Raw genomic sequence first — 27481 nt, forward strand, 5'->3', positions numbered from 1 at the left:
TAGCCTTTTTTCAATTATATTTTATGTGAGATTTCTCCATCAATATTTACAACCCAGATTTGTTTTTTCTCAGATAGGGTATCAGCTTCATGATTCTTCTTACACGATTTAGAAACTTGGAACAGTTCACAGAGCACAAAGCTGACCATCGGTGCGTTTGGGAGTCTTTCTCAGCACAGCTGACCTGATGCTTTTTGGTGGGAGCCCTTCGATGGCTTTGTTTCTTCTTTAGTATTTGCTCTGCTTACAATTTCCTTTCTCTCATGGGGCCAATTTCGGAAACCTATGGAAAATGATTTCCTTCAAGTAGATTTTTTTCCACAGAGCTGAGCGAAAGAGTAAGTTCTTTCTCACTTGTTTTGTATGTTTGTGCCTTCTCCTCCCGCTACCTCTCAGATTCATTCATGGCTTAATTTCCCTCCACTCCTTGGCCCCCCAAAAGGCCCAGCTCTTGGACTTTATTAACTTGTTTCCGATTCACTGATTTTCGCTCTCATCTTTACTAATTATGTCCTTTGGCTTTTTCTTTAGGTTTCATTCCTGCTTTTCCAACTTTTTGAGTGGGATGTTTATTTACTTTCATTCTCTCCAATTTATTAATATAGGCAGTTATGAATTTTCATATTTCCTTATTTATGTGCATTTTATCTTTCATAGTCTGTAAGAAACTGAAATAGTCTTCTAAAATCCATGTGCTTTGACCCATTTCTGCTTGTTTGCTTGTGGTTTTCTAAGTGAGTACTGATATGGCACAAGCTGGGCCTTACAGGAAGCCCACACTGCGTGGGCCTCACTGTGCCCTGCACCTCCCATCACTCCAGTGCGCCCTTCCTGCCACGTTTACTGTTTTGTGCTCTGAACCACAACCTGCTTTCCTTTGAAGAATTTAATTTGCTTTATATGCTTTGTTTGTGTCCACTGTTTTCTTTATAAACTATCTACATCACTCGTTCTACACCAGAACTTCCCAATTTGTCTTCTTTTCTCCCCACCAACAACCCTTTTGTGGAGAACGGGGTCTTGCTATATTGCCCAGGCAGCTCTCCAACTCCTGGGCTCAAGCTATGCTCCCACCTCTGCCTCCCTAAGAGCTGGGATTACAGGCATGAGCCACCACGCCCGGCCAGAACTTCCCAATTTGTAGGTCTGCCCAGATAATGACCTTCAGCCCTCAGCTACAAGCCATCCAGCACCCCCACCCAGGGGCATCAAGCAAACACCATCCTCTATTGAGGAGCTTTTTCTTTCATTATGTGGGTTTAACCCAAGTCCCCTGATTGATGTGATGTACATCTGCTCTTAGTTCTGTCTTCATATTTATACTATGCTTTCCGGTTTGAGGGTGATAATCTTCTACTATATCACCTGTATTTCTTCTAACAGCCAGGCAGTGACACTGTGTCCCAGTGGTTACCTTTATACCTTCACTTCATAAAACATATCATCTTCTTCTTTGGATGGTATCAATACTCTAATCTGGGCAATAATAATTATTGTCCTCCTTCCTTTTGCCATCTGATTTTAGAAACATTCTATTCATATCTCTAACATCTTTCAACCTATGTATACCTGTTTTACTTCATTTATGAGCTTTAAACAATATCTTTTGATGCTTGGTTACAAAAGATAAATAACAATATTTACACTACTTCCCATCTTTTCCCCACCAACTTTTGTCTTTTATTTCTTTACACAAATTTTTAAAATATACTATTTTACTGTCGTATAACACATATAAAAAAGTGTAAAAACTCATACATGAACAGCTTAATAAGTTATCACAAGATGAATATGCGCATGTCACCCCCATGCAGATGCAAGCGAGGGCATCTCAGCACCCAGATGTTCCTGTGGCCCCTTCCAATGACCACCTCTCCCCCCAGAGGAGCCCTGGCTATGGGAACGGGGCCTGGTGTGCCTGAGACACCCTGGCTATGGGAACGGGGCCTGGTGTGCCTGAGACGCTCTGGCTATGGGAACGTGGCCTGGTGTCCCTGAGACGCTCTGGCTATGGGAACGTGGCCTGGTGTCCCTGAGACGCTCTGGCTATGGGAACGTGGCCTGGTGTCCCTGAGACGCTCTGGCTATGGGAACGTGGCCTGGTGTCCCTGAGACGCTCTGGCTATGGGAACGTGGCCTGGTGTCCCTGAGACGCTCTGGCTATGGGAACGTGGCCTGGTGTCCCTGAGACGCTCTGGCTTTGGGAACAGGGCCTGGTGTCCCTGAGATGCTCTAGCTATGGGAACATGGCCTGGTGTCCCTGAGACGCTCTGGCTATGGGAACAGGGCCTGGTTTGCCTGAGACACCCTGGCTATGGGAATGGGGCCTGGTGTCCCTGAGACGCTCTGGCTATCAGAACATGGCCTGGTGTCCCTGAGACGCTCTGGCTATGGGAACGGGGCCTGGTGTGCCTGAGACGCTCTAGCTATGGGAACATGACCTGGTGTCCCTGAGACGCTCTAGCTATGGGAACATGACCTGGTGTCCCTGAGACGCTCTAGCTATGGGAACATGGCCTGGTGTCCCTGAGACGCTCTGGCTATGGGAACATGGCCTGGTGTCCCTGAGACGCTCTGGCTATGGGAACATGGCCTGGTGTCCCTGAGACGCTCTGGCTATGGGAACAGGGCCTGGTGTCCCTGAGACGCTCTAGCTATGGGAACGGGGCCTGGTGTGCCTGAGACACTCTAGCTTTGGGAACGGGGCCTGGTGTCCCTGAGACGCTCTAGCTATGGGAACATGACCTGGTGTCCCCGAGACGCTCTAGCTATGGGAACATGGCCTGGTGTCCCTGAGACGCTCTAGCTATGGGAACATGGCCTGGTGTCCCTGAGATGCTCTAGCTATGGGAACGTGGCCTGGTGTGCCTGAGACGCTCTGGCTATGGGAACATGGCCTGGTGTGCCTGAAACACTAGCTTTGGGAACAGGGCCTGGTGTCCCTGAGACACTCTAGCTATGGGAACGGGGCTTGGTGTGCCTGAGACACTCTAGCTTTGGGAACAGGGCCTGGTGTCCCTGAGACGCTCTGGCTTTGGGAACGGGGCCTGGTGTGCCTGAGACACTCTGGCTTTGGGAACACGGCCTGGTGTGCCTGAGACACTCTAGCTTTGGGAACGGGGCCTGGTGTCCCTGTAAACGCTCTAGCTCTGGGAACGGGGGCTGGTGTGCCTGAGACACTCTAGCTTTGGGAACAGGGCCTGGTGTGCCTGAGACGCTCTAGCTATGGGAACGAGGCCGGGCGTGCCTGAGACGCTCTGGCTATGGGAACATGGCCTGGTGTGCCTGAGACGCTCTGGCTATGGGAACAGGGCCTGGTGTCCCTGAGACGCTCTGGCTATGGGAACGTGGCCTGGTGTCCCTGAGACACTCTGGCTATGGGAACATGGCCTGGTGTGCCTGAGACACTCTAGCTTTGGGAACAGGGCCTGGTGTGCCTGAGATGCTCCAGCTATGGGAACAGGGCCTGGTATCCCTCAGATGCTCTAGCTATAGGAACATGGCCTGGTGTGCCTGAGACACTCTGGCTATAGGAATGGGGCCTGGTGTCCCTGAGACGTTCTGGCTATGGGAACATGGCCTGGTGTCCCTGAGATGCTCTGGCTATGGAAACATGGCCTGGTGTGCCTGAGACACTCTAGCTTTGGGAACACGGCCTGGTGTCCCTGAGACACTCTAGCTTTGGGAATGGGGCCTGGTGTCCCTGAGACACTCTAGCTATGGGAACGGGGCCTGGTATGCCTGAGACACTCTAGCTTTGGGAACAGGGCCTGGTGTCCCTGAGACGCTCTAGCTATGGGAACGGGGCCTGGTGTGCCTGAGACACTCTAGCTTTGGGAACAGGGCCTGGTGTGCCTGAGACGCTCTAGGTATGGGAACGGGGCCTGGTGTGCCTGAGACGCTCTAGCTATGGGAACGAGGCCTGGTGTGCCTGAGACGCACTTCTGTTGGGCACTACACCTAGGAGAGAGAATGCTGGGTCAGAGTAGTCCTGAGTTCGGCACTGGTTCCTGCCTAACAGTATTCCAAAGTGGTTATTCCAGTTTATCCAGAACCAGCAGCGTAAGAGTCTTCTCACATCCTCACCAGCATTTGTTGGTGTATGCCTTTAAAATTTTAACATCAAACATCTAAACTTAGTATAGTAAAATAGTATATTTTGAGCTGTTTAAAATTAGCCAGTGCTGCCGACTTAGGCCCAGGCCCCACGGCTCTCAGCACCACAGGCCACGGAGCAACAGTCTCTACCTGTGGGCTTCTGGACCTTACCCTGTTCCAATTACTTGTCTTTCCTTGAGCCACACCACTCTTTTAACTACTATGATCTTATTCGATAACTTAAGGACATACATGTACTCAACTATAAACTTATATCCATAGTGGCTGGACTAATCCATGTTCCCTCCGCAGTGTGTGAGGGTTCCCTTTTCTTCACATCCTCGCCAGCATTTGTTCTTGCCTGACTTTTGGATAAAAGCCATTTTAACTGGGGTGGGATGATAGCTCACTGTAGTTTTGATCTGCATTTCTTTGATAACCCATGATGTTGAGCACCTTTTCATAAGCCTTTTTGCCATTTCCATTGTCTTCTTTCGAGAAATGTTGATTCAGATCCTTTTCCTTTCTTAACTGAATTACTAGATTTTTTTCCTGTTGAGCTGTTTGGGCTCCTAATATATTCTGGTTATCAATCCCTCGCCAATGGGTAGTTTGCAGATATTTTCTCCCGTTCTCTGGGCTGCCTCTTCACTTTGTTGATTGTTTCCTTTGGGTGCTTGTTAAACTTGATGTGACCCCATTTGTCCATTTTTGCTTTGGCTGCCAGTGCTTGCAGAGTATTACTCAAGACATTTTGCCCAGACCAATGTCCTAGAGTTTCCCCCCAGTGTTTTCCATTAGTATTTCCATAATGTGAGGTCTTAGATTTAAGTCTTTAATCCATTTCGATTTGATTTTTGTACATGGCAAGAGACAGGGGTCTAGTTTCTACACAACCAGACTTTTGTAACAACAACAAAATGCCAGCTTTCCTTCCTTCTCTCTGTACTTCCTCTCAGCTCGTAGCCCTGGCTGGGACCATCGTGCAGGAGCGTGTATGTCTCACTCTGTCTCAGGGATGTGCTTCCAATATTTCACCCCCAAGAATGATGTCGTCTTATAAAATTATTCATGCAAACCTTTTTAATGGGTTTTACTTGGTATTAAATGATTTTTTCCATCTATTGAGATGATCATATAATTTTTCCCCTTCAGTTTATAAACATGAATTACAATATCTTTATTAGAATGATAACAGGGAGGGTTCTATTCTTGGAATAAGCTGAAACTTGTTTGTAACACATTATCATTTTGATCTATCAGTGTGATAATACTGTGGATTTCCCAATCCATGTTTACAAGGGAGACTAGGACACAGAGAGAAACAAAAGCTAAACTACCCAAATGCTTTGTTTTGGCATCAGGTTACTATCTTAGATAACTATATTCAATTCTGTTTTATAAGTAAAAGCAATCCCTAAAAATTAAAAGCCAAAATGAAACCACTTAACCTAACTGTGCAGTGAGTTGGTGGGAGAGCCTTACGGGAGCACTTATTTCAAGGACATTACCACATGGAATTTGAATGCATCTATTTAGTGGAAAAATTTTTGGCAAAAATTTTTTAAAAATTATTAGAATACAAGAAGAAATATTTTTTCCCTCAAAAAAAACTGCAAAAAAAGTAAAACTATTTTCAAAACTATACTGTTCCCATATCAGCAGCAGCATCGAGATTCTTATTCTGAGACAGTCACGTGTATGGGTGCATGCATGGATGCATTATCGTAAGATGGCAAATAATTAAGTATGATCATGTTAGAAATCAATGTTTTCAACACTGGAGATATATTGATAAAAAATGAAACAAGTAAAAGTCCTTTAATCCTACATTTGAATTGGAAATATCACTATAAATTGATATCTATTGCGTGTGAGAAGAAAAGTGGAAAGAAACAGAAGAGCCATGAGGAGGAAGAGAAGGGCCCTTTGGAGTCCCCCACCCAATGGCGGCATAAGAACATGGTGGCACCAGGGGGTGCAGCAGGCGGGCGCTGCTTCGGTCCCAGCACACACCCAGGGCTCTGTCATCTTTCCAGGAGGCGACTTGCATGATCTCTTCAGAACTTTCAGGGCACCTCAGGTCGAAATGATGGCTTTGAAGATTATCTTGCCTTTTAAACTTAAATAACTTCTCAGATATGGTTTTAGCTTTTGTGTCTCTTCCTGCATCCTTAAGCAAGTCTGAATGGAATATCCTGAATCAGCGTGGACTTGGCCTATGCATCTGTCCCACTCACTGTGACGGCTAACTGCCCAAGAGAACCTTCCACTCCCACACGGCCAGAGGACACGCTATTAGCACAGGGTTAAAATCCGAAGGAGTAGCCGGGCGCGGTGGCTCATGCTTGTAATCCCAGCACTTTGGGAGGCCGAGGCGGGCGGATCATGAGGTCAGGAGATCGAGACCATCCCTGGCTAACACAGTGAAACCCTGTCTCTACTAAAAATACAAAAAATTAGCCGGGCGTGGTGGCAGGCACCTGTAGTCCCAGCTACTTGGGAGGCTGAGGCAGGAGAATGGCGTGAACCCAGGAGGCGGAGCCTGCAGTGAGCCGAGATCGCGCCACTGCACTCCAGCCTGGGCGACAGAGTGAGACTCCCTCTCAAAAAAAAAAAAAAATCGGAGTGATTTTGGTCAATTTTGAGACAGTTTAGTAATTCTCTAGAAGGGAAGCTTCTTGGGGCACGTGGGCAGTTTTACAAATGGCAGTGGCCAGCATGCACTTGAATGCCTACTAAATAAGCGTCATATATCATCACACATAGATAAGTGACTCTGTGAGGTCATATTCCTTATCACCCATTTTACAAATAAGGAAACGACATCTTGGAGGGGTGAGCCACCCAAAGGCGCAAAGCCAGTAAGTTATAGAGTTAGGTAGAATCGTGAGTATGTCCGACTTTAAGTTATCCATAGGGTTGCCTGGACAAGGCCCAGGAACTTCTGTGTGCCAACTCTACAACACTTCAGAATTACCAAAATTCGCTTTGAATGATGAGAGCCCTTAGCGATACAAATGTTTCCAAAAAATACCAAAGAAATAACTTGTGCACCCAGTGGTTGAGGACTCTCTAAGCTACATATGGTCCTCTAACACAGGTTTTAAGAGAAACAATACTCAAAAGTAAAACTAACCAAACTGTATTGACTGAATAATGTCTTTGACAATCCCAAGAGTTAGTACCATCATATGACATTAAAGACAGACACATGCTGAGAAACGCATCGTTAGGTGATTTTGTCCCTATGTGAACATCGCTGAGTGCCTTACAGAAACCTCAGTGGTACAGCTGACTACACCCTGGCTATATGGCACAGCCTATGCTCCTAGGCTACAAACCTGGGCAGCGTGTGACTGTACTAAATGCTGTAGGCAACTGTAACACAATGGTAAGTATTGGGTATCTAACATATCTAACATAGAAAAGGTACAGTGAAAATATGGCATTATAATTTTATGGGACTACTGTCATATATGCAGTCTGTCATTGACCAAAACATCATGTGGTACATGACTGTATCCTGAAAAAGTAAAAGATTAAACAGATTATAGTAAATAAAAGAAATCCCATAAACAGCCAAACTTGCTTAACAAATCTGAAAATAATCGTTAAGTACAGAAATTTGGTTCATGTACATATACATGTACACACACACACACATGCATGTACCTGTAAACACACATATATGCAAAGCACACACACACATAAACACATACACATGCATATATACCTATACATATTATATATACATATATACTTGCATTACAGGTATATAAACATACATATAAGGTCTCCAACTTAAGATCGTTTGACTTAAGATTTTTTCTACTTTAACGATGGGTTTATTGGGGTACAGGTTGAGTATCCTTTATCTGAAATGCTTGGGACCAGAAGTATTTTGAATTTCAGATTTTGCAGTATTTGCATATACATAACGAGGTATCTCGGAGAGGGGATGCAAGTCTACACATGAAATTCATTTATGCTTCATACACACCTTAAATACATAGTAGCCTGAAGGTAATTTTATATATTTTTTATAATTTTCTGCAGGAAACAAAGTTTGTGTACAATAAGCCATCAGAAAGCAAAGGAGTCAGGTGTGGAATTTCCCACTTGTGACGTCATGTCAGTGATGAAAAAGTTTCGGGTTTAGGAGCATTTCGTATTTTGTATTTCAGATTAGGGATGCTCCATCTATATTATATGAAATGCACTTTCAGTGTAGAATGTGCTCATTGGGACATAAGACTGCTCTAAGTTGAGGAGCACCTGTAGATGCACACGTTTGCAAAATGCAGCATGGTGCATGATCCACAAGCTTCAAACACAGAGCGATGCAGAGCGGAGGCAGCTGTGGAGATTCCGACGGGTGACATCGGCATTGTGGCACTCAGTAATGAAAACGGGCAGGAGACTTGTAATTCTCATGAATGCTGCTGTTTTTATTTATTTTGTGAAACAGGATGATGATGCCAGTGAGGGTGGTCCCTCCCTCTTTACAACTGTCAGTGATTTCTCGGGACTTCAAACGCAGTATAGGCACATCTCAACCTGTCTGACAATTTTGGCAAGAAAGTTATTTGTTGGCATTTGAGATTATCGTGTGTGGCAAGGAGTTCATTATTCAAATAGATAAATTCACAAGTGTAAAGACCATACCTCAATTTCACGCTGTTTCTTTTTCTCTTCAAACTGTAATCGTCTCTGCAATTCTTCCAGAGCAGCTCTGTATATTGCATCTTGAGCATTCTGAAGTTCAATAATTTGATCAAACACAGCTCTAAGTTGATTTAAAAGTGCCTGAAAGAGATGACAATGATTTATGAATAGAGCCTCAACCAGCTAAGTTTCTTAAACAAAACATTGATATTTAGTGAAAAGATATTAGAAAACAAGATATCAACTGAAATTCCCAAAGTGTTCATTAGCTGTTCATTCATTCCCTCACCACACATTTCCTGAACCCTCCTGCTGAGCAGCGCTGTGCTGGGCACCAGCAAAACGTGACCATCCTGCAGCTGCACCCGTAACAAGAGCAATCGTGACTGCCCAAGTCCCACGGTGGGCCAGGAGCTCTCTGCAAATCATCTCCAATCCTCACAAGTTTACAAAAATGAAGTTCTGCCCAAATTTCAAAGCTAGATAGCAGGTAGTAATGAGTAGAACTATTCCAAGATTGAAAAAAGAATAGGAAAGCATCTCCATTTTTTTTTTAGATATAGCAAAAGCAGGTAATCAAAAATATGAGAAAGGAAATACTTAGTAAAATATAAAAAGCAAATTCAGCAAGGTTTTTAAAAAATGTATCATATTTTATACCAGGAATAAAAGGATACCTTAACATGAGGAAAAAACTCCTAATGTTTTAAACAAATATCAGTGTCACAGCAGGTATCTTCCGTTCATTGCTTATAACTACTGCCCAGTAATCTTCAGTAAACAACTACTGTACCTCATTAATCTTTCTCCTATTGTGGCATGGAAGGACACAATGAAATCTACAGCACAAAATCATTTACATAAATTAAAAATGTATACACAGAAAATACCATCTATATACCCAAGGCCATACAGCAAATACATTAAAGCTGATGCAAACAGCAGGGAAGGGGGTACAGGCAGAGGAGGGTGGAATTGGGGTATTGGCAGGGAAGGGGATAAAATTAAACCTAACAAAATATGAGAGGCTTTTCACGGACCACTGATGGCAGTGTGCTATGACTGAAGAGAAAGGTTAACTCTACCCTCTGCCATCTTAGGTTTGAAAAAACACACTAACAGTCTGAGGGCTGAGCGGGGGGTAATTTCAATAGTGCAGAAGAAAATTGTGATAAAATTCAACACCCACTCATAATTTAAATAAGGCATCTAAGCAAACTAGGACTAGGGCAGAACCCTCTTAGCTTGACAAGGGTCCTATCAGATGTCTTTGCAAACAAAACAGCCAACAATGAAGCAACAAAGCATCACTTTAACGTCAGGAATAAGACTGGGATTCCCTTTGTGCTTAGAGTCAGCCTAGCTAACACTCCGAAGTGTGAAAAAGAAGCAAAGGCAGACTGTGTGAAATGAAAGAAACAAAACTGGTTTTACTTATAAAAAATATGCGCCAAGAAAATATTAGACTAGAAAAATTAGAGATCGAAATAACAAAATCAATACCATTTCAGACCAGCCAAATTTCTCAAATGTAGCAATAATGTAACAAAAGATTTGCAAGAAGTTTATAGGAGAAAAATGACACAACTGTACTTGAGAAGCATAAAAGAAACCGAGATAACAGGAGAGGTTCCAAGCCTGTGGTTGGGAAGACACAATACAGTTGATTTGGGGAGAAACTAAGATGTTGAGTTAACTCTATTTTTAACACAACTTTACAGTTAATGAAGACATTTGCAAAGCCACTTCTCATCACCCATTGTCTAATGGACTAATACTATTCTACAAAAATATTTTCCGTTATGAAAGCATGGCAATGCTTCGGTTCAAAATTCATTTGCTAAGTCACAGCAGCACCGTTCAGAGTTGAACTGATGTCTGATCTCAAGTGAGACAAAGCTGAAATGAGTATTTGCTGAATGGGTTTTGGAACAAACTGATGCAGGAGAACTTGGTATTCGGCAGTGAACAGCCCATGCTCTCTTTCACTTACTACAATGCACTTATGCAACCAGGTCTTCAAATTACATGGCAACAAAAACAATGTGGACTGATTTGGCAAATGACAGAAGGATGTGATCAGGGGATGCTGTTCCTAACATAAAACCACCACATGATTAATGCGGCAAACACATCTTCCATCTTACAAGTTCTCATCTTAGAGCTGTTCTGTCCTTTTGACAGGGTCTTAAATAAGCAACATAAAAGATACAGACGGTTTAATCTGTTGTTTTTAGTAAAGATTTATCTAATTTGTTTCTTTATGTAGTCTAATAAAGAATAATTTATTATGTTTGCAAGAGTTAATCTATCTACAAGGTGACCCACTGACATTGACTTCAAGCTCAGGCTGCCAGGCAGGGCTCTGCTGACAATCTGTCCACACAGGGCACCTGCAGGAGGCCGTTCTTTCGCAACATCAGTGGTACCAATTCACTCTGCAATTCACAATTTCTCTCAACAATGCGCAAACAAAAAACACAAAAACATGCACAGCCTCCAGCTTCAAGATTATATGTATCAGAACCGCCTTGGTTTTCTTAGTGAGTGACATAATAAAAATGTTATACTTAAAATTGCTTATGTCAATAATAGATTGTTTTAATCTGCTTTACATACTGGGTTTTTTGTTTTTTTTTTTAAGCTCATTTTAAACAAATCGTCAAATTAAGAGTAAAGCCATCAGCAAAGGCAAGTTCAGAAATGACCATGAAGCCTCCGGCATGACACCTTCAACAACGTCAGGTGGGACCAACGCACACGTGAAGACCCCGCTTCCCACTTTCACAAGGGCACTGTGCTACAGGTGGGAAGATTTTCTCCCCCGGATAGGGTTCTTACCAGTGGAAATCATCTAGGGGCAAAAGCTATGACAATTTATCTCGTACAGAAGGTTCACATCTGTAAGTGGACTAAGTCTCCTACATTCTCCGTAAGCTGTGTGGAGTGTTACTTATTTGCCACAACTGGACTGATATCAGTATGGGTATAGTCCTCAGTAGTTCAAACATTTTCTGAAATGCATGAAATCTAGTGACTGTAAACACCTCTGTAAAACACACACACCAGCACAAAATAGCAACTAACACCTATCTGCCAGCCACTATGGTCAACATTATACTTGAATTATACAATTCTTACAAATCTGTTGAAGAGACTAGGACCATGCCCTTTTAAAACAGAACACTGGAGTCAAAAGCTATGAAGTGAAACTCCACCCTCGGTCTACCTGGCTGCAGAGCCTGTGTCTGTCTTGCCATGCGACTGCACCGTGAGACAGGCCGTGCTGGCCAACGGCACACAGGTCTAGGAACAGAGAGCTATTTGTTACACTGACTTCCTAAACGTGTGCGGACAACGCTCGTCGGCGTCTGCTGAATACAGAAAGGCAACGGCTGGCAGGCAGCATGAAACCGTCTGTGGTTTTACTCCGATAACAAGACCAGGGTTAGTAATAGAGGTTTCAAGGGCCTCAAACCTCAAGAAGTACATTTCTTCTTTTTTTTTTTTTTTTTTGAGACAGAGTCTCGCTCTGTTGCCCAGGCTGGAGTGCAATGGCGCAATCTTGGCTCACTGCAAGCTCTGCCTCCCGGGTTCATGCCATTCTCTCCTGCCTCAGCCTCCCCAGTAGCTGGGAGTACAGGTGTCCGCCACCACACCTGGCTAATTTTTTGTATTTTTAGTAGAGACAGGGTTTCACAGTGTTGGCCAGGATGGTCTCGATCTCCTAACCTCGTGATCCACCCACCTCAGCCTCCCAAAGTGCTGCGATTACAGGCATGAGCCACTGCGCCCGGCCTGTATATTTCTTTAATTATTAATTATCCTCAAAGTATTTTAAACTATTTTTCTGACATAATTTCCACATATTTATAAAAACATGTAAAACACTCCATATAGAAGCAGCTTTGATCTTAACCATTTTTTGACATGATTAATAGTTCTTTAATAATGAAATTCATGGCTGGCTAACCTACATATACTAAAATTTAGATGAAGTAAAGGCCCTGAAGTGGCGTGTTTTCCACTGACAGGCCCTGAGGAGAGTGCAGGCCCAGCTGGAGGCAGCCTCTGCCAGTCGGAAACATCCGTGAAGTCTCGGAGTTCAGGTGAAAAATGCATTTGAAATTTGCCCCCTACTTCACAATATATTTGCTTCAAGTGAAAGCAATGTGGTTCCTTCTTGTCCCAGACCTCAGAATAAAAGGAGAACTCCAGGAAGATTTGCCACATGGAACGTGCAACTTTCAGAACATGGACCCTAAAGGAAAAGAATGTTTGCGAAAAATGTCATACATGTCACCATGGTTTTTTGTTGTTGTTGTTTTGTTGTTTTGAGACAGTGTCTCGCTCTGTTGCCCAGGCTGCAGTGCAGTGGCGTGATCTCGACTCACTGCAACCTCTGCCTCCCGGGTTGAAGCGATTCTCCTGTCTCGGCCTCCCAAGTAGCTGGGATTACAGGCACACACCACCACGACCGGCTAGTGTGTAATTTTAGTAGAGGCAGGGTTTCACCATGTTGGTCATGCTAGTCTCGAACTCCTGACCTCAGGTGATCCACCCGCCTCGGCCTCCCAAAGTGCTGGGATTACAAGCATGAGCCACTATGCCCGGCCTGTTTTGTTCTTATATTGTGTTGCTTATTTTGTTCAGATATTAACCTCAACAACTCAAAAGTCATGGTTTTCTCTTTTGAATACCACAATAGGATATCATTATATCTAGAAAATGAAAAGGTATTATTATTTTCTACCATTTTTACATCCAGTTTAGAGTATATTCTTGTTTCAGCACTACTGTACTACTGTTCCAATTCTCTTCAGAAACTGTACCTTCAACAGTAAACTTTTAATAAAATTATCTGAATTATTACCAATGTGGCTGCATCAGGGCATTTCTAAGATTCCCCCATTTGACAGGAACCCAAGAAAAGAAGATGATTCTTTTGGTTTCTTGTTTCTAAGCAGGTCGGAGTCTTACCCTGGAGTCACTGTCCAGCAGGCAGCGGGAGATGATGGTGTCTAAGAACACCTCGTGTGCAGCAATGATGTGATCCAAATCCTGGGCCTGCTGGACTTTGTTCCAAAGCTCATCCCAAGAACATTCAAGCACCTGGGAAACAACAATTTAAAGACGCTAAATAAGCTCATGTCCTTCCTAGTGTAGCATCACTCATAAAATATATACCACCTATGCGAGGCCGAGGCGGGCAGATCACCTGAGATCGGGAGTTCGAAACCAGCCTGGCCAACATGGCAAAACCCCGTCTCTACTAAAAATACAAAAATCAGCTGGGAGTGATGGTGGGCCCCTGTAATCCCAGCTACTCAGGAGTCTGAGGCAGGAGAATCGCTTGAACCCAGGAGGCAGAGGTTGCAGTGAGGTGAGATCACACCATTGCACTCCAGCCTAGGCAACAGCAAGACTCCATCTCAAAAAAAAGAGAAAAAATTATGTATATATACACATATATATACACACATACATATACATACACATATATATATATACCATGTAAAAGCCAAGACATGACTTATTTAAACTAAAATCAACACAACGACTGAAGTGTACCTCAAATGTGATGTAATACTGCATCTGATGAATGAAATGGACCATCTCAGAGGCCAAAATGTGACACTGGTGCAGCACCCCGGAGAACTCTGCAAGGGAAGAGCTGACGTCAGAGGTGCAATGCAAGTACACTTACCGACAACGCGCTGTTCTCCCTTACCCACCTGCAAGCTATCTTAAAACAAAAAATCAGTCATTTAAATTCTCGACCCCTTAACAGGAAACAACCTCTCCATAACCAATTTCTGTGCAGTTCAAGCTAAACAAGAACTTAGCTATCTAACCAAGCAGTACTATACTACTTTACCTAATAAGGGCCTAATAACGAATATATGAAACAAAATGTAATTGTGTTTAAAAATTAAATACAAAACATTTATTTTATAATAATGCAGTGCACTGAATAAATAGAAGCTCTACTTCATGGCTTTACAATTAGTTTGCCTGCTGTGCATGAAACATTTACTATTCCCTGGCTCTCTGGAGATAAAGGTGACATTTCTTTAAGGAACCAACTGTGGCCTTACCGCCTGTGAGAAAGAGGAGCCTCGAGGGAGGTCAGCGACGAGCTCAGACTCTCCTTTTATCCTTTAGGAGATCACACAGCCATCACCAGGCTGGAAGGTCACCACAGAGCACAGTTCTCTGCTCGCACTTTTAATTTTTTTGTTCAACGGCTATGGCAGCATATTGTTACACTAATGTATGTGATGGCTAAATCAGAGCTAGGCCCATCAGTGAGGTGATTACAAAAAGGCTTTATAACACGGGTCAGCTTGGACATGTTTTGTTACTGCTTCAAATGCCCTCAATGAGTTACCTCGATAACAAGATCGAGACTTGCTACGCATGCAGTTGTGTGAGACATCAGTCTTGCCTCTTCTCAAGACAGTAAAGAAGTGGAACTTAAGCCTCTTTATAGAGGTGTGTAAAAATAACAGTGGCAATGCATACTTTTTAAAAAATACTCTTTCTGTAAGTTAAAGATCAACTGACACCTTGCAGTTTTGCTCTCTTGGTTTAACACATGACAGCTTGGTCAGTAAAGAAAAGTGGGAGAGGAGGAGATAGAATTCTAAGCCTTATAAAAATCTAAATTCTTAAACAGACGATCAACTTATACAAGCATGACATATGTATGTGAATTGCATGAACGCTGTCCGAAGGCACAGACTCCACTAACAGGCAGCATCGCCGTCCGACCCTGGCACCCGGTCTCCAGGGACGCGCCGTGCACTTGGGAAAGGTGGAGGACGTACTGCAGAGAAGGACACCCTCACCTGCCCGGTGCCTGGGTCTCGGGAAGGGGCTAGAATTCTCGAACACAGAGGCTCAGGTGAGGGAGAGCCAGAGTTGTAAAGCAGACAGTGATATACATTATACACCAGCACTCACCTAAATGAAATATATGGCAGCCAGTAACAAAAGATGTTTAAAAAAATAAATTTCAAAAGACAAAAAAAGAACTTGCTTTCTAGGAGGCAGAAGAATTTTTAGTTAGGGATCATTGATGGCAGACTTAGACAATGCACCTTTCAGATGGAGAAAATTCATTTTTTAAAGAGAGGGATGACACACTGTCCCTCAGGCAATAAACAGGCAGGAGGTGGCAACCTAACCAACCAGGAGCTCCAAAGGGCACTCGTCCACATCCACGCACCGCCCAGCGACTCGCAAGGGAGCACACCCACTCAAGGGCTCAAGCGCCTCCCCTGCCAATGGCTATGACTGATGTATCAGAGGCATATCTAAGATTTACTTACAAAGTTTACAACTCTGCAAAGAATGCTCAGCGCTCCTTACATGGCTCCGCAGACAGTTAAACACAGAACTATAGCGTCCACAGTCATGAGATGCACTCTCAGCTCTAAGACCCTCAGAAGAGACCCAGCTGCCCTCAGACCTGTGACATCTGCCGAGCATCTGTCTCACGGGGCTCCTGCAGCACAGCGTGCGCTCCACATACCCCAAGTATCTTTCTTGCCATTAGGAATCTACAACACACAGATATGGTCAATGTGCATCCGAAGAATGGGTTCAGCTTTGAGGTTCATCTGAAATCCTAGAATTATGAGTGTACTTTTCCCTACTAAAACTATAAATACGGTCTAAGATTTCAAATCGAATAATACTCAAAACCCCTCAAACTACAATTCCTTTTCAATGTAAAGGGGCATAATAAAGTGTTGTTTTAAGTGATGTTCAGCCATGTTATGGTTTCGGTGAGATTCTACGGACAGTAACCACCACTTGCACTCAACTTTAGGTTTTAACGCAGAGCTCAAATGAGAGGACTGTGTCTTCCCCCACTGAAGTCACTGGACTGTAATGGAAAATCTATAGCCAGTCTTCCCTGGAGAATGGTGAGTATTTAAAACGTTCTACAGGTGCACAGAGTGTACATATATTTGTCCTCAAGCTATTTCTCAGATGTGATTGGATTTCTTTCCAGTGCAGCAAAGTTATATAAAATAGTTTAGAAACCACTTGCGGAAGGTTTTTGTATTTTTATGTTAATATTATCACAGAACTCTGGTGGATCTTTTCATTGGAAAACAAACGGACGAATTCTACAAGTCACATGCCACGCCTCACAGGTCTCACCCTGACATCCGATGTCTCCATCGACCCTTCCCCAGGTACATGCTCAGTGTGATCCTAAAATTTAGCACTGCTGTGCACTTGTGCACAGTGAGCACAATCTGTTTTATCTTCTAGCCTTTTCAAGCAACTACCCAGGTTATACTTATCCATCCTGACCTCCTTCAGAGAAGGTTGAAGCTGAATGACAAAACTAGATTTCATCTAAAAATGAAAGGGGAAACTTCACCTGAAAGTTTACCGTCACCTAAAAATGCGAAGCAGGCTACTATCAGCACTTTCTCTGAGGGACTCTAGATTTGTTACAGACGCATAAGAATTTTTTGTGGCTATTCTCCATTTTCTAGCTCCTGCTGGGTGCTCCGTGGGTGACAGAAGCGGCTCAGTCCCATGAAAGCTCAGGTCTGTGCTGCTCTGCTCCGCCTGCATTTCTGAGGCTTCCTCCAGAATTCTTCTCAGGGTCAGTCAAGCCAGCAGCATCTGAGTAACATGCCGATTTTTCATGGCACGAATATGCTTTTGCTAACGTCTTCTACATTTCACTGTTGAGCTATTTATGAAACCAGGAATTTTTTTCTCCGGCTTCAAATCGGTCTGAAAGTAGATACACAGTGATTAGTGATTAAATCACTAATTCTATTTCAGAATCTCTTGATTTTCTTGAGTGTACAATTTCTCTGATTAATGTTCTAGATTCTTTAATGTCACACTGGGAAATAAAAATGCTACTGAATGGCCACAAAACAAAACAAACCCATCTACCAAACAACACTGTCATGCAATGCTCAGTGTCAGCCTAAACTCCTGACATCCCACTCCAGCCCATCCCAGTGCTGCCTGGGGCCTTCCCCTTCTCTCCCTCACTCCCAGCCTCAGCATCCCGCAGCCCTGGCCCCACCAGGTTTGCATTGCTTCGCTGTCTTGGCTTTGGCTCTGCCTGTATCCCTCGTGCCCCCTAGTCACCCCAAGCCCGCCTCTCCCTCCTAGCACACACTTAAAAGGCCCAACCCGTACCCCCTCACTCTGAATCCATCTATTCCTCCTCTGTGATTTTCAGGCTCCACTTCCTTCTCCATATCGGCATCTTAAACAGCCTTCCAACAAACAAAGCGTCTAACTTCGTTAGAAGTTTTGACTTTGATTTTGCCCAACTCTTCTGTAGTATATCTTTAAATTTTCAGATGCCATATGGCAGCTCAGAAGGGGTCTGTTAGTTGAAAAGGTATCGTGCACCACGACAGACAGGTCTACTGCCCCCACCCCAACCCCATCTTCCTCCTAGCCACGGCACCCTGTGAGACTGCAGTTCCCACTACTGATGTCCCTTCCACATTCCACTCCACAACTTCAAGTATCATCCAGGCTGATGACATCTAAAATCTTTACCTCTAGTCTAGATCTATCTTAAGTTTAAGATCAGTCTGATTAATGGCCTCACAAGGTATCCTAAAAAATACTCAAATTAGCGTATTTGAATGGAATCACTATCCCCCCCAAAGAAGCTCTTCCTCCAGTGCTCCCTGGGTGGTAAAAGATGCCACCACCCACCAGGTCCTCAAGTCAGAGACCCAGGTGCCACTGAGACTCCAACCACCTCCTGGCCTCCGTACACGCATCACCTGGTCCTGCTGGCGCCACAGCCCAAGTCTCCCTCAAATCCATTCCCTTCCCTCCAGCCCCACGGCTGCTGTAACCATAAAGGCCAACGTCACCGCACACGGATTATTACAACTGGCTGCCCTGCAAACCACCACGGTCGCACCCCAGGTTCGTTATTCTCAACTACCTGAATCCAGACCTTCAGGATGTGCTCGTGGCTGGACTCTCCAGCCCCATGTTGCAGCACAGTCCCCCTCCACAGCTTAGCTGAACATGCTGCTCTCCTCCCCACTGACCCGAACAGCTCATCCTCACCTGTCAGGGGCCAACCTGGACACCATCACCTCTGGAGCCTTCTGGAATCACCCACGTCTGTCAGATGCCTCATTTAAACATTCCCATGCCACTTGGATTTTCCTGTATCGAATGACTGTAAGATCCTGTGTAAACATCTGTTCTGCCCTAATAGGCCATGAGCTGCTTGGCCACAGGGAGCTGGTTTGTCACCTTGTCACTGGGAGCCAGCAACAGGGAGCACTAAGTGGGCCCTCAATGATGATTTCCTGAAAGAATGCGTGATGTGGACACTGGACGTCAGAGCAGGCAGTCTGCATTCCTCCAGATCTTGAGTACTCAAACTCACACCTTTCAAAAGGTTTTTATGAGCAAGGTCAATTTAGCAACAATGTGAATATAGGTGTTCTTTCCTTTTACAGTCTTAAAGTACTACCAGCAAATAGTTTTCCTTCTAGAAAAATCATCTCTTATTGTGTCTACAATGAGTACAGAGGACAGCATCTTCAATGGTCTTCTTTTGAGACAAAGCCCCTTGACAGTGACAGACATATGGTTGCTGCTGAGGACACTGCTACTGAAAAGAAACCTCGTAAAACCATCCACATGACAGAAGTCTGAAATCCCTACAATATCACAATTATTTTTCTTTCCCAAATGAGAAATTAAACACTACAGGCAATAGTATTTCTGAACTTCTAACTACTCTAAGGCTGTAATGACTATGAACTCAATTCACAAGGCACAATTAGTCCTTTAGTTCCTAAAAAATTCCATTTACACCTGCCAACATGCCTAGGATCTCTTTACCCAGCACTCTGAAAATATATTTTAGGCACATGTTTTAAATGTGTTTTTATGGCTGACCCACAAGTAACTATATAATTATAAGAATCCCAAAAGCAAAGCAACACTGGCAATAAGGTCCAATGAATACAGGATGCACATCTCCTGCAGGGCCGACGCCACACTGGATGGCTGATACACAAAACTGGGCGGCCACTATCTCCTCCCGCTTGGGCAGCAGCTAAGCGCCAGGCTCTTCTGTAATTCTCCACTGACCCCTAAAGGCTGTTGAAAGAACTTCAAGTTTGACTCAAACACCGGCTCTTAAGGACTTGTTCAGGCACCTTCCGCCAGAACCCCCTCACATGCGGAGATGCCCCTATAGATAGCATCGAGTACTGCTAAACATGATATTTGTTTTTTTTAGAAAAGACCTTAAAACAATTTGTTCACAATTTCAAAATCACCTCCTCAACCCATATTTATGGTGATGCTACTGTATTTAAAAGTGACCTTATCAAAGTACCCATCTGATCTATTTTTCTCAAGACTAAGGATCCAGATGACATTTGTTAAGACCTAGGATTGCTTTCAAAGTCTCTAACCACCTTTAAGGATCTCATCCTTACATCATCGGCATTCCTGCTCTCCCAGGCAAGTAATCACGGCAACAGTGAACTTGGGGGCACTCACCACAGGCAGGTGCTGTTCCAAGTACTTTCACTCAGACTTAATCCTGCAACACTAGGAAGTAAGTGCCATCGCCACCTCATCCCCCAGATGAGGAAACTGAGGCAGAAGATCAAGAAATCAGCTGAGGCCACACAGCCTCAGAGACAGGTGATGAGGTGGGGACTCCCCCAGGCAATGTAGCTCTAGCACCAATGGCTCAGCTTAAAGTTTCCATCAGTTGGAGCCAGGCACACAGAACTTTTTATATCTGTATTTGTATGTTTCACTAAGGATCCAAAAGACTTTTGTTAAGGATCTTTTGGCTCCTTAGTGAAACATATGAATGATGAGTGAAACATACAATGAATACAGCAAGCACACCTCCTGCAGGGCCGAGGCCACACTGGACGGTTGAGACACATTAAGGATACAAAACACAGGATACAAAAACACAGATAGATACACAAAGAAATTTTTAAAGAGAAAAACTTCAACTCATCCTTTGTCATTCACTGAGTCTAAGACACTGTCATTTGTAAGATGAATCGTTATTATATGAATCATCAAGAAAGTAAAACAGTTGCCAGTCACACTAACAGACACCCTGACCACAGTCCTGTGCGGGAAACACCCTCTGAACCCACCGCTCAGATGGGCCCCTCACAGGGCACTGCTGGCCCGCGGGCACCTGCCTTTCCTGGTAAGATAAAATCTGCAGTGCTGCTTTACATGGAAAAGTGGCATTTTGGTTCTTCTCTCAATAATAATTATGTGCTTCATGGATTTCAAATTTATGCTCCACTGCTATTTCTACACCTTTCTGCAAACACAGCAACTTTTCATTTCAAAATAGAGCCAGGGTGGAGCCAGGGTGTAATCTTTTTGAAGGCAATGAACCGCAGCTGGGCTGGTACTAAAGGCTGTGCTGCCGGAGCACAGAGCCCAGCTCCAGGAACCAAGAGGAGCTGGGGCCAGGTTCACACAGCTGCAGGTCACAGGAGCCTGCAGCTCCACAGACTTTAAGACACATTGAGAACATGAAAACAATGTGTATCTTAGAAGTGATACAATATGGTTAAAAGGAAAACCAAAAAAAAAAAAAAATGTAGTATGAGCTATTAAACCTTCATTTACCTTATTTTTCGATATATTGGGCCAAAACCAAATTTGGGCCAATCCAACCTTTTCAGATTCTGGGTCTCAGGCTGCTCTCCACTATACACTAGGGAGGTTTGACTGTGGTATCTCCGAAGTGCCTTCTACTTGAAAGCTTTCTAATTATAAGGGACCTGCTGGTTCAGATGTGGCCCCACACCAAGCTATTTCCATGGCCAGACACTGCTCTCCAAAACCTACACAAGGAAGCACTTACTCAGACATTCGTTCTCTCGAAAGCACATTTCATTCAGTGGGATTAGAAAAGATAAAGGAAAACCTGTAACTTATTATCATTACATTTTAGACAAGAAATAATTGAGTGTCTAGTGTACAAGCTCTAATTTTAAAATGTAGTATTATTTACATCTCATTTTAAGCTAGTGGAGTTCCATCATCTTAAACAGTGGCTGAGCACAGTAGCTCACGCCCATAACCCCAATACTTTGGGAGGCCAAGGCGGGCAGATCACTTGAGGCCAGGAGTTCGAGGCCAGCCTGGCCAACATAGTGAAAACCCCATCTCTGATACAAATATTAACACAAAAAATTAGCTGGGCATGGTGTACATGCCTGTAATCCCAGCTACTCAGGAGGCTGAGGAATGAGAATCGCTTGATCCTGGGAGGTAGAGGTTGCAGTGAGCTGAGATCACACCACTGTACTCCAGCCTGGGCAACAGTGCAAGACTCTGTCTCAAAAAAAAAAAAAAAAAAAAAAGGCCCAGGCACAGTGGCTCACGCCTGTAATCCCAGCACTGGGGGAGGCCAAGGTGGGCAGATCACCTTAGGCCAGGAGCTTGAGACCAGCCTGGCCAACATAGTGAAACCCCATCTCTACTAAAACTACAAAAAATTAGCCAGGCGTTGTGGCGGGCACCTGTAATTCCAGCTACTCATGAGGATGAGGCAGGAGAGTAGCTTGAATCTGGGAAGTGGAGGTTGCAGTGAGCCAAAATCGCACCATTGCACTCCAGCCTGGGTGACGGAGTGAGACTCCATCTCAAAAAAAAGGTAAACATAAATCTCCACTAACCACTGTTCCCTGAGAACTTCAGGGACCATTTCAGAGAATTAACATTCTCTTAAGAGCCCTCTAAAAACTGTCTAAACATTAATTTTTGTCTCAGACCAGTAAGTTAATGTCTTAAAAACCAGAGGAAAACTAAGAAAGTGTTATTTCTGAATCAGACTTCTATTAGAACCTGACTACGTAAATTTCATCTTGATTCTTCATGAAAGATGAACGCATCCTTGTTTTCCCTCAAGAACATAAGAGATCGATTTTATTTCTAATAAAGACCAAAAGCAAATTATTTCAATGCCACTGTTTTGAAAGGGGAAAGGGAGGGAAGCTGAGGGAGAAAGAAAAAGCCTCCATTCGTTCCCTCCCCACCCCACACAAAGGCTGAGAAAGAATACAGGCTCAGTTACCTGTATTGGTCTATTTCATTTTGTGAAATGTTATCTGAAACATGAATTTAGTTTCCAGTAGTAGAAATATTTTTTAGATTAATTGAATCTAATAAACCATTTTAGTATTAGCCGCTGTGTTTTGTCCAGCTGACTGGCAAATACATAAAAAGCTGCTACCATCCAGGATTGGTAAAGGCATGAAAAGCAGATAATCTTACATGAGGAATGGGTGGGATCTTCTTGGTAGATCATGATCAAAAACTCTTGCCCCCAGCAAAGCACTTTCACATGTAACTACTTACTGCACACCATGAAGCAAGTTACTACTTTGATGAATATTGCTAAAACGCTAGGGTGATGACTGTTGATACTTTAAGTAAGACTAAGCTGTCCTCTGCACACCACGCCCATACAAGGCCCCGTGGCACCTGTTGATGGGAGCTCTCTACAGGGTCTGTCTGTACTCTGCTTCAGATTTATCATTAGCAGGACATTTCTAACGGGCTGGATTAGCAAAATCAGCTAGTTGATTTCTGCTCATGAAGCTGCTTGGCCATGAACTACTTTAAAATACTTCTTTATTAAAGGTAAGAACACTGACACCCCAACAGAAACGCAGGTAAAACAATTCCTGAAAAAGGAAATATGGTAGTCCCCCATACAGTTTCTCTTTATGCTGTTTGTCACCTGCTGTCAACGGCAGTCCAGAAATAGCACATGGAAAATCCCAGAAATAAACAATTCATAAGTTTTCAATTGAGCACCGTTCTGAGTAGTGATGAAATCTCACACCATCCTGCTCCAACCTAGCCAGGAAGTTAATCAACCCTTTGTCCAGCAAATTTATGGCGTATCCAACCCCCCCGTTAGTCACTCAGTAGCTGTCTCAGTTATCAGGTCAACAGATCACGAGAAAAAAAGGTGAGCACAGTACGGTGAGATCTTTTGAGAGACACATAACACCCACATAACGTTTGTAATAGTATGATGTTAAAATAATCCTATTTTGCCATTAGTTATTGCTGTTAATCACTTACTGTGCCTAACCTATAAGTTAAACTTTATCATAGGTAGGTACATATGGGGAAAAGCAGTATACGTAAGGTTTGATACTATCTGAGGTTTCAGGCATCCATGGGGTGGGGGGGAGGGTCTTAGAATATATCCCCTGTAGATAAAGGGAATACTATATAATACAGCAAAACAAAGAAAAAAGAGGCCAGGCATGGTGGCTTATGCCTGTAATCCCAGCACTCTGGAAGGCCAAGGTGGGAGGATCACTTGAGCCTAGGAATTTGAGGCTAGCCTGGGCAACAAAGGGGGACCCCATCTTAAAAATAAAAAGTGTTCACCCTCATCAATCATTTTAAAAGCGTAACATTTAAAAAGCATAAAAGTTGAAATGAACTTCCATTTTCACCTATGAATTGACAATTTATTTGAATTAATAGCCAATGTTAACAAAAACAGTGATACAGACAACTATCAACAATACAATCTGGGCTTACTGAGATATGAACTAAATTGGTACACATTTCCCAAAAAGTGATCTGATAATATCAATAGAGTTAAAATATGAATACTTAGTAAGTAAAAAGTCAAACTAAAATTCAAACTGTTAAGCAAGCAGTTCCACTTCTATCTATTCTCAAGAAATATTCAGAGGCATATAAAGTTGTATTTATAAAAACATGCATGGCATTATTTATATTGGCAAAAAATTGGAGAAAAAAACTACATGTCCAGCCAAAGAGAAATGATGAAATCATATGTACATGAGGTAATATCGTGCTGTTAAAAATGGTTCAGAAAAAGTTTCAATAGCGAGGGGGAAGGATCAGCAGAAGAAGCTGGAGTCAAACTCTGTGAAGCAGGATCCTAGCGATATAAATAAATTTTATAAATAATAAAATATGCATTTTCCCATACATAGAAAACTGATCAAAAAATTTATTAGTTATTTCCAACTAGAAAACAAAACTCATTATTGATATTCAATACAATAAGAGAAGAGCAAATTGATACAGACGTTGCTAAACTGATAATCAGATCAGAAAACTATATCGCAACCAGCCCATATTTCAAGTTGATAATGGAGCTCAGCCTTCACAGAGGCTTATTTTGACGTGTGACAATGACAGCATCGGTTTCGCCTTGAATTGGTCTAAATCCACTACAAGAAAGATGCTGCCTCGTGAAGGGGGCAGCCAGGAACCGATCTACCTGGTGGTATTCATAAGAACACGGGGGGAAGGAGAAGTGCAGGCAAGTACACATCCAGTTAAAGCAACTGTGAGCAAGGGAATCCGCAACAGTAGCGAGAAGGACGGTGTGAAACCATGGAGAAAGGAGACCCGCAGAGCCCCAGGCGTGCATGCAGCCCTCTCAGCACGGCCCTCCTCCCGCCTCCCGTCCAGTGGCAGCACATTCATAAGAAGGACACTCTGCCCGCAGCCATCACTGCCTTTAAAAGAAAATCTCCCCTTTGCTTCCCTCTCAGCTAATTCAGAGGATTCCTACCATTCACTTCCCACTATAGTCAAATATCAACACCCAAGAAAAACTGACAATTCTACATGTCAGTGTTGGCTCAGACAGGGAACTCCCTGCCCCACAGCCTTCGGCGGGGGTCACTATTCTGGATCTCTGGTAGCTGCTCAGGGACCAGCCTGTGAGCTGGTAAAGAAGCAGAGATCATGAACTGCTTTCTCCAAACAACTGCTCTCTTTTTACTCTTAACAATTACTTTTCACCAAAGGATTAAAGGCATATACCATTTAGTTCTTCCTTAGAGACATACCTACTGAAATACTTTCTCAAAGGTTCTGACCAAATCAATTTTATATAAAGACTTCAAAATTACTTGTAATTTAAGTCATTCAATGTTTATAACATTAAAATAATCTTGACTATCTGATACCTAAGAATTTTTACTATAGTTTTAGATTGTTTTAAATAATATATTCTCATGTTCTGGTTTATGGACAAAACAAAACATTAAAGAAATTCTCAAAAACAATTTAGTTAAAACACTGTATGGATTTTAAATGAGTCAGTGATTTATTAAACTGTTTTCCTCAAAAATAGGCAATTTTTAAAAAGTATATATATGAACATTAGAATAAAAAATAAATGTGATTTTAAAAGAAAGTTCGCCATCTGAAAAAAATATATAGCTGTCACCGTGAGTCTACCTTAACTTGCGCGGAGTTGCTGGAAACCGCACCCAGTGGGGGCTGGAGGCCGCTGGGAGTGTGTGCAGACCCGTGACCATGCTGGGGGCTCACCTGGCATGTTTCTCAGGAGCTTTGCATTGCACATGTGTCCCTTCCGTATGTCAGTGAGGATGTATTCCATCCGCTTCGCCCTCCAGAGGAAGTTAAATACTCTTAGGTAGTGGCTCATACATTCTCGAGTAAACACCTGGGATAACAGCAGAAGATGAGTTGATAGTATTCCCACATAAGAATCCTCTCAGTACAGGTCTCAATCTTTTTTTAAAAAGGTACATTTTAGCAAACTATCATAATATAACAACCACACTGATTACTTACATGCTAGGCAGCATGCTAAGCAGTCACAGTAACAGAAGGCAGGCATTTTTATGCCAGTTGTACAGATGGGGAAACAGAGGCCTAATGTTACACAGCTTGCAGTTTATTAGGATTTTCAATCCATTTTAGACTAGTCTAAACCTAGTCTAAAATGTGGACTCTTCACTACAACTCCCCCCAACCCGCCTGAGGGATCCGTGAGGCAGGGGTGCACTTTCTTCTGTAACAGTAGCTCCTAAGGGTGGTGAATCTCATGGAAGGTAGGCCTAGAAGAATCTCCCATCTGAAAAGAATCCTTCAGGTTATTTTCACCCATTTACTTTTATTTTGTTTTTTTTTGTTTGTTTGTTTGTTTTGAGATAAGAGTCTCACTCCGTCACCCAGGCTGGAGTGCAGTGGTGAGAGCTCGGCTCACTGCAACCTCCGCCTCCTGCGTTGAAGGGATTCTCATGCCTCAGCCTCCTGAGTAGCCATAATTACAGGTGTGTGCCACCATGCCCAGCTAATTTTTATATTTTTTAGGAGAGGTGTGTTTTTGCCATGTTAGCCAGGCTGGTCTCGAACTCCTGGCCTCGAGTGATAGATTTGCCTTTTTTAAATAAATCTATGATATAAACTTTTTTCCTTGAGTCCTTCTACTAAAGTAGAGCTTTACAGACCTAAACATTTAACATTATTGCATGAGCAATTGTTTATGTACATGGCATGACAACTTTGACACTCTTAATGAGATCTGTAATACTACGAAATAATTAATTATCTCTTATCTAGGCAATGTTCAGTTTACCTATTTGTCAAGGCACTCAGACTCTGTGAAATAATCGATGCAATTATCTGTACTATGGTATCTTTTATGCTATGAAAATAATACGTAATGTATGCAAATTAATAAGGCAGGAGATATGAAAGTTGCTAATTTAAATAATTTGTTAAGGCCGGGCACGGTGGCTCATGCCTATAATCCCAGCACTTTGGGAGGGAGGCAGGTGGATCACCTGAGGTCAGGAGTTTGAGACCAGCCTGGCCAATATGGTGAAACCCCATCTCTACTAAAAATACAAAAATTAGC

At 43.2% G+C, this 27481-nt stretch overlaps 1 protein-coding gene across 10 annotated transcripts in view; it reads right to left on the minus strand.

Annotated features, from left to right (window-relative positions):
- TUBGCP3 (tubulin gamma complex component 3) overlaps positions 1-27481 on the minus strand; it is a 103832-nt gene that overhangs the window by 5525 nt on the left and 70826 nt on the right. For 4 of the 10 annotated variants that reach the window (XM_008957466.4, XM_008957468.4, XM_063595876.1 and 1 more), the window contains 5 exons: positions 26146-26281; positions 14338-14426; positions 13747-13878; positions 8767-8907; positions 20-8658 (listed from right to left, as the gene is read on the minus strand). In XM_008957466.4, the coding sequence (XP_008955714.4) occupies positions 8632-8658; positions 8767-8907; positions 13747-13878; positions 14338-14426; positions 26146-26281 (525 nt within the window). In that variant the 3' untranslated portion in view covers positions 20-8631. Of the gene's footprint in view, positions 1-19; positions 8663-8766; positions 8908-13746; positions 13879-14337; positions 14427-26145; positions 26282-27481 lie in introns of those variants that run through there. The other 6 variants (XM_003832096.4, XM_008957465.4, XM_063595875.1 and 3 more) reach the window with 2 other exon arrangements.

This window comes from Pan paniscus, chromosome 14 (genome assembly GCF_029289425.2).
Source record: "Pan paniscus chromosome 14, NHGRI_mPanPan1-v2.0_pri, whole genome shotgun sequence".
NCBI classification, from domain to species: domain Eukaryota; kingdom Metazoa; phylum Chordata; class Mammalia; order Primates; family Hominidae; genus Pan; species Pan paniscus.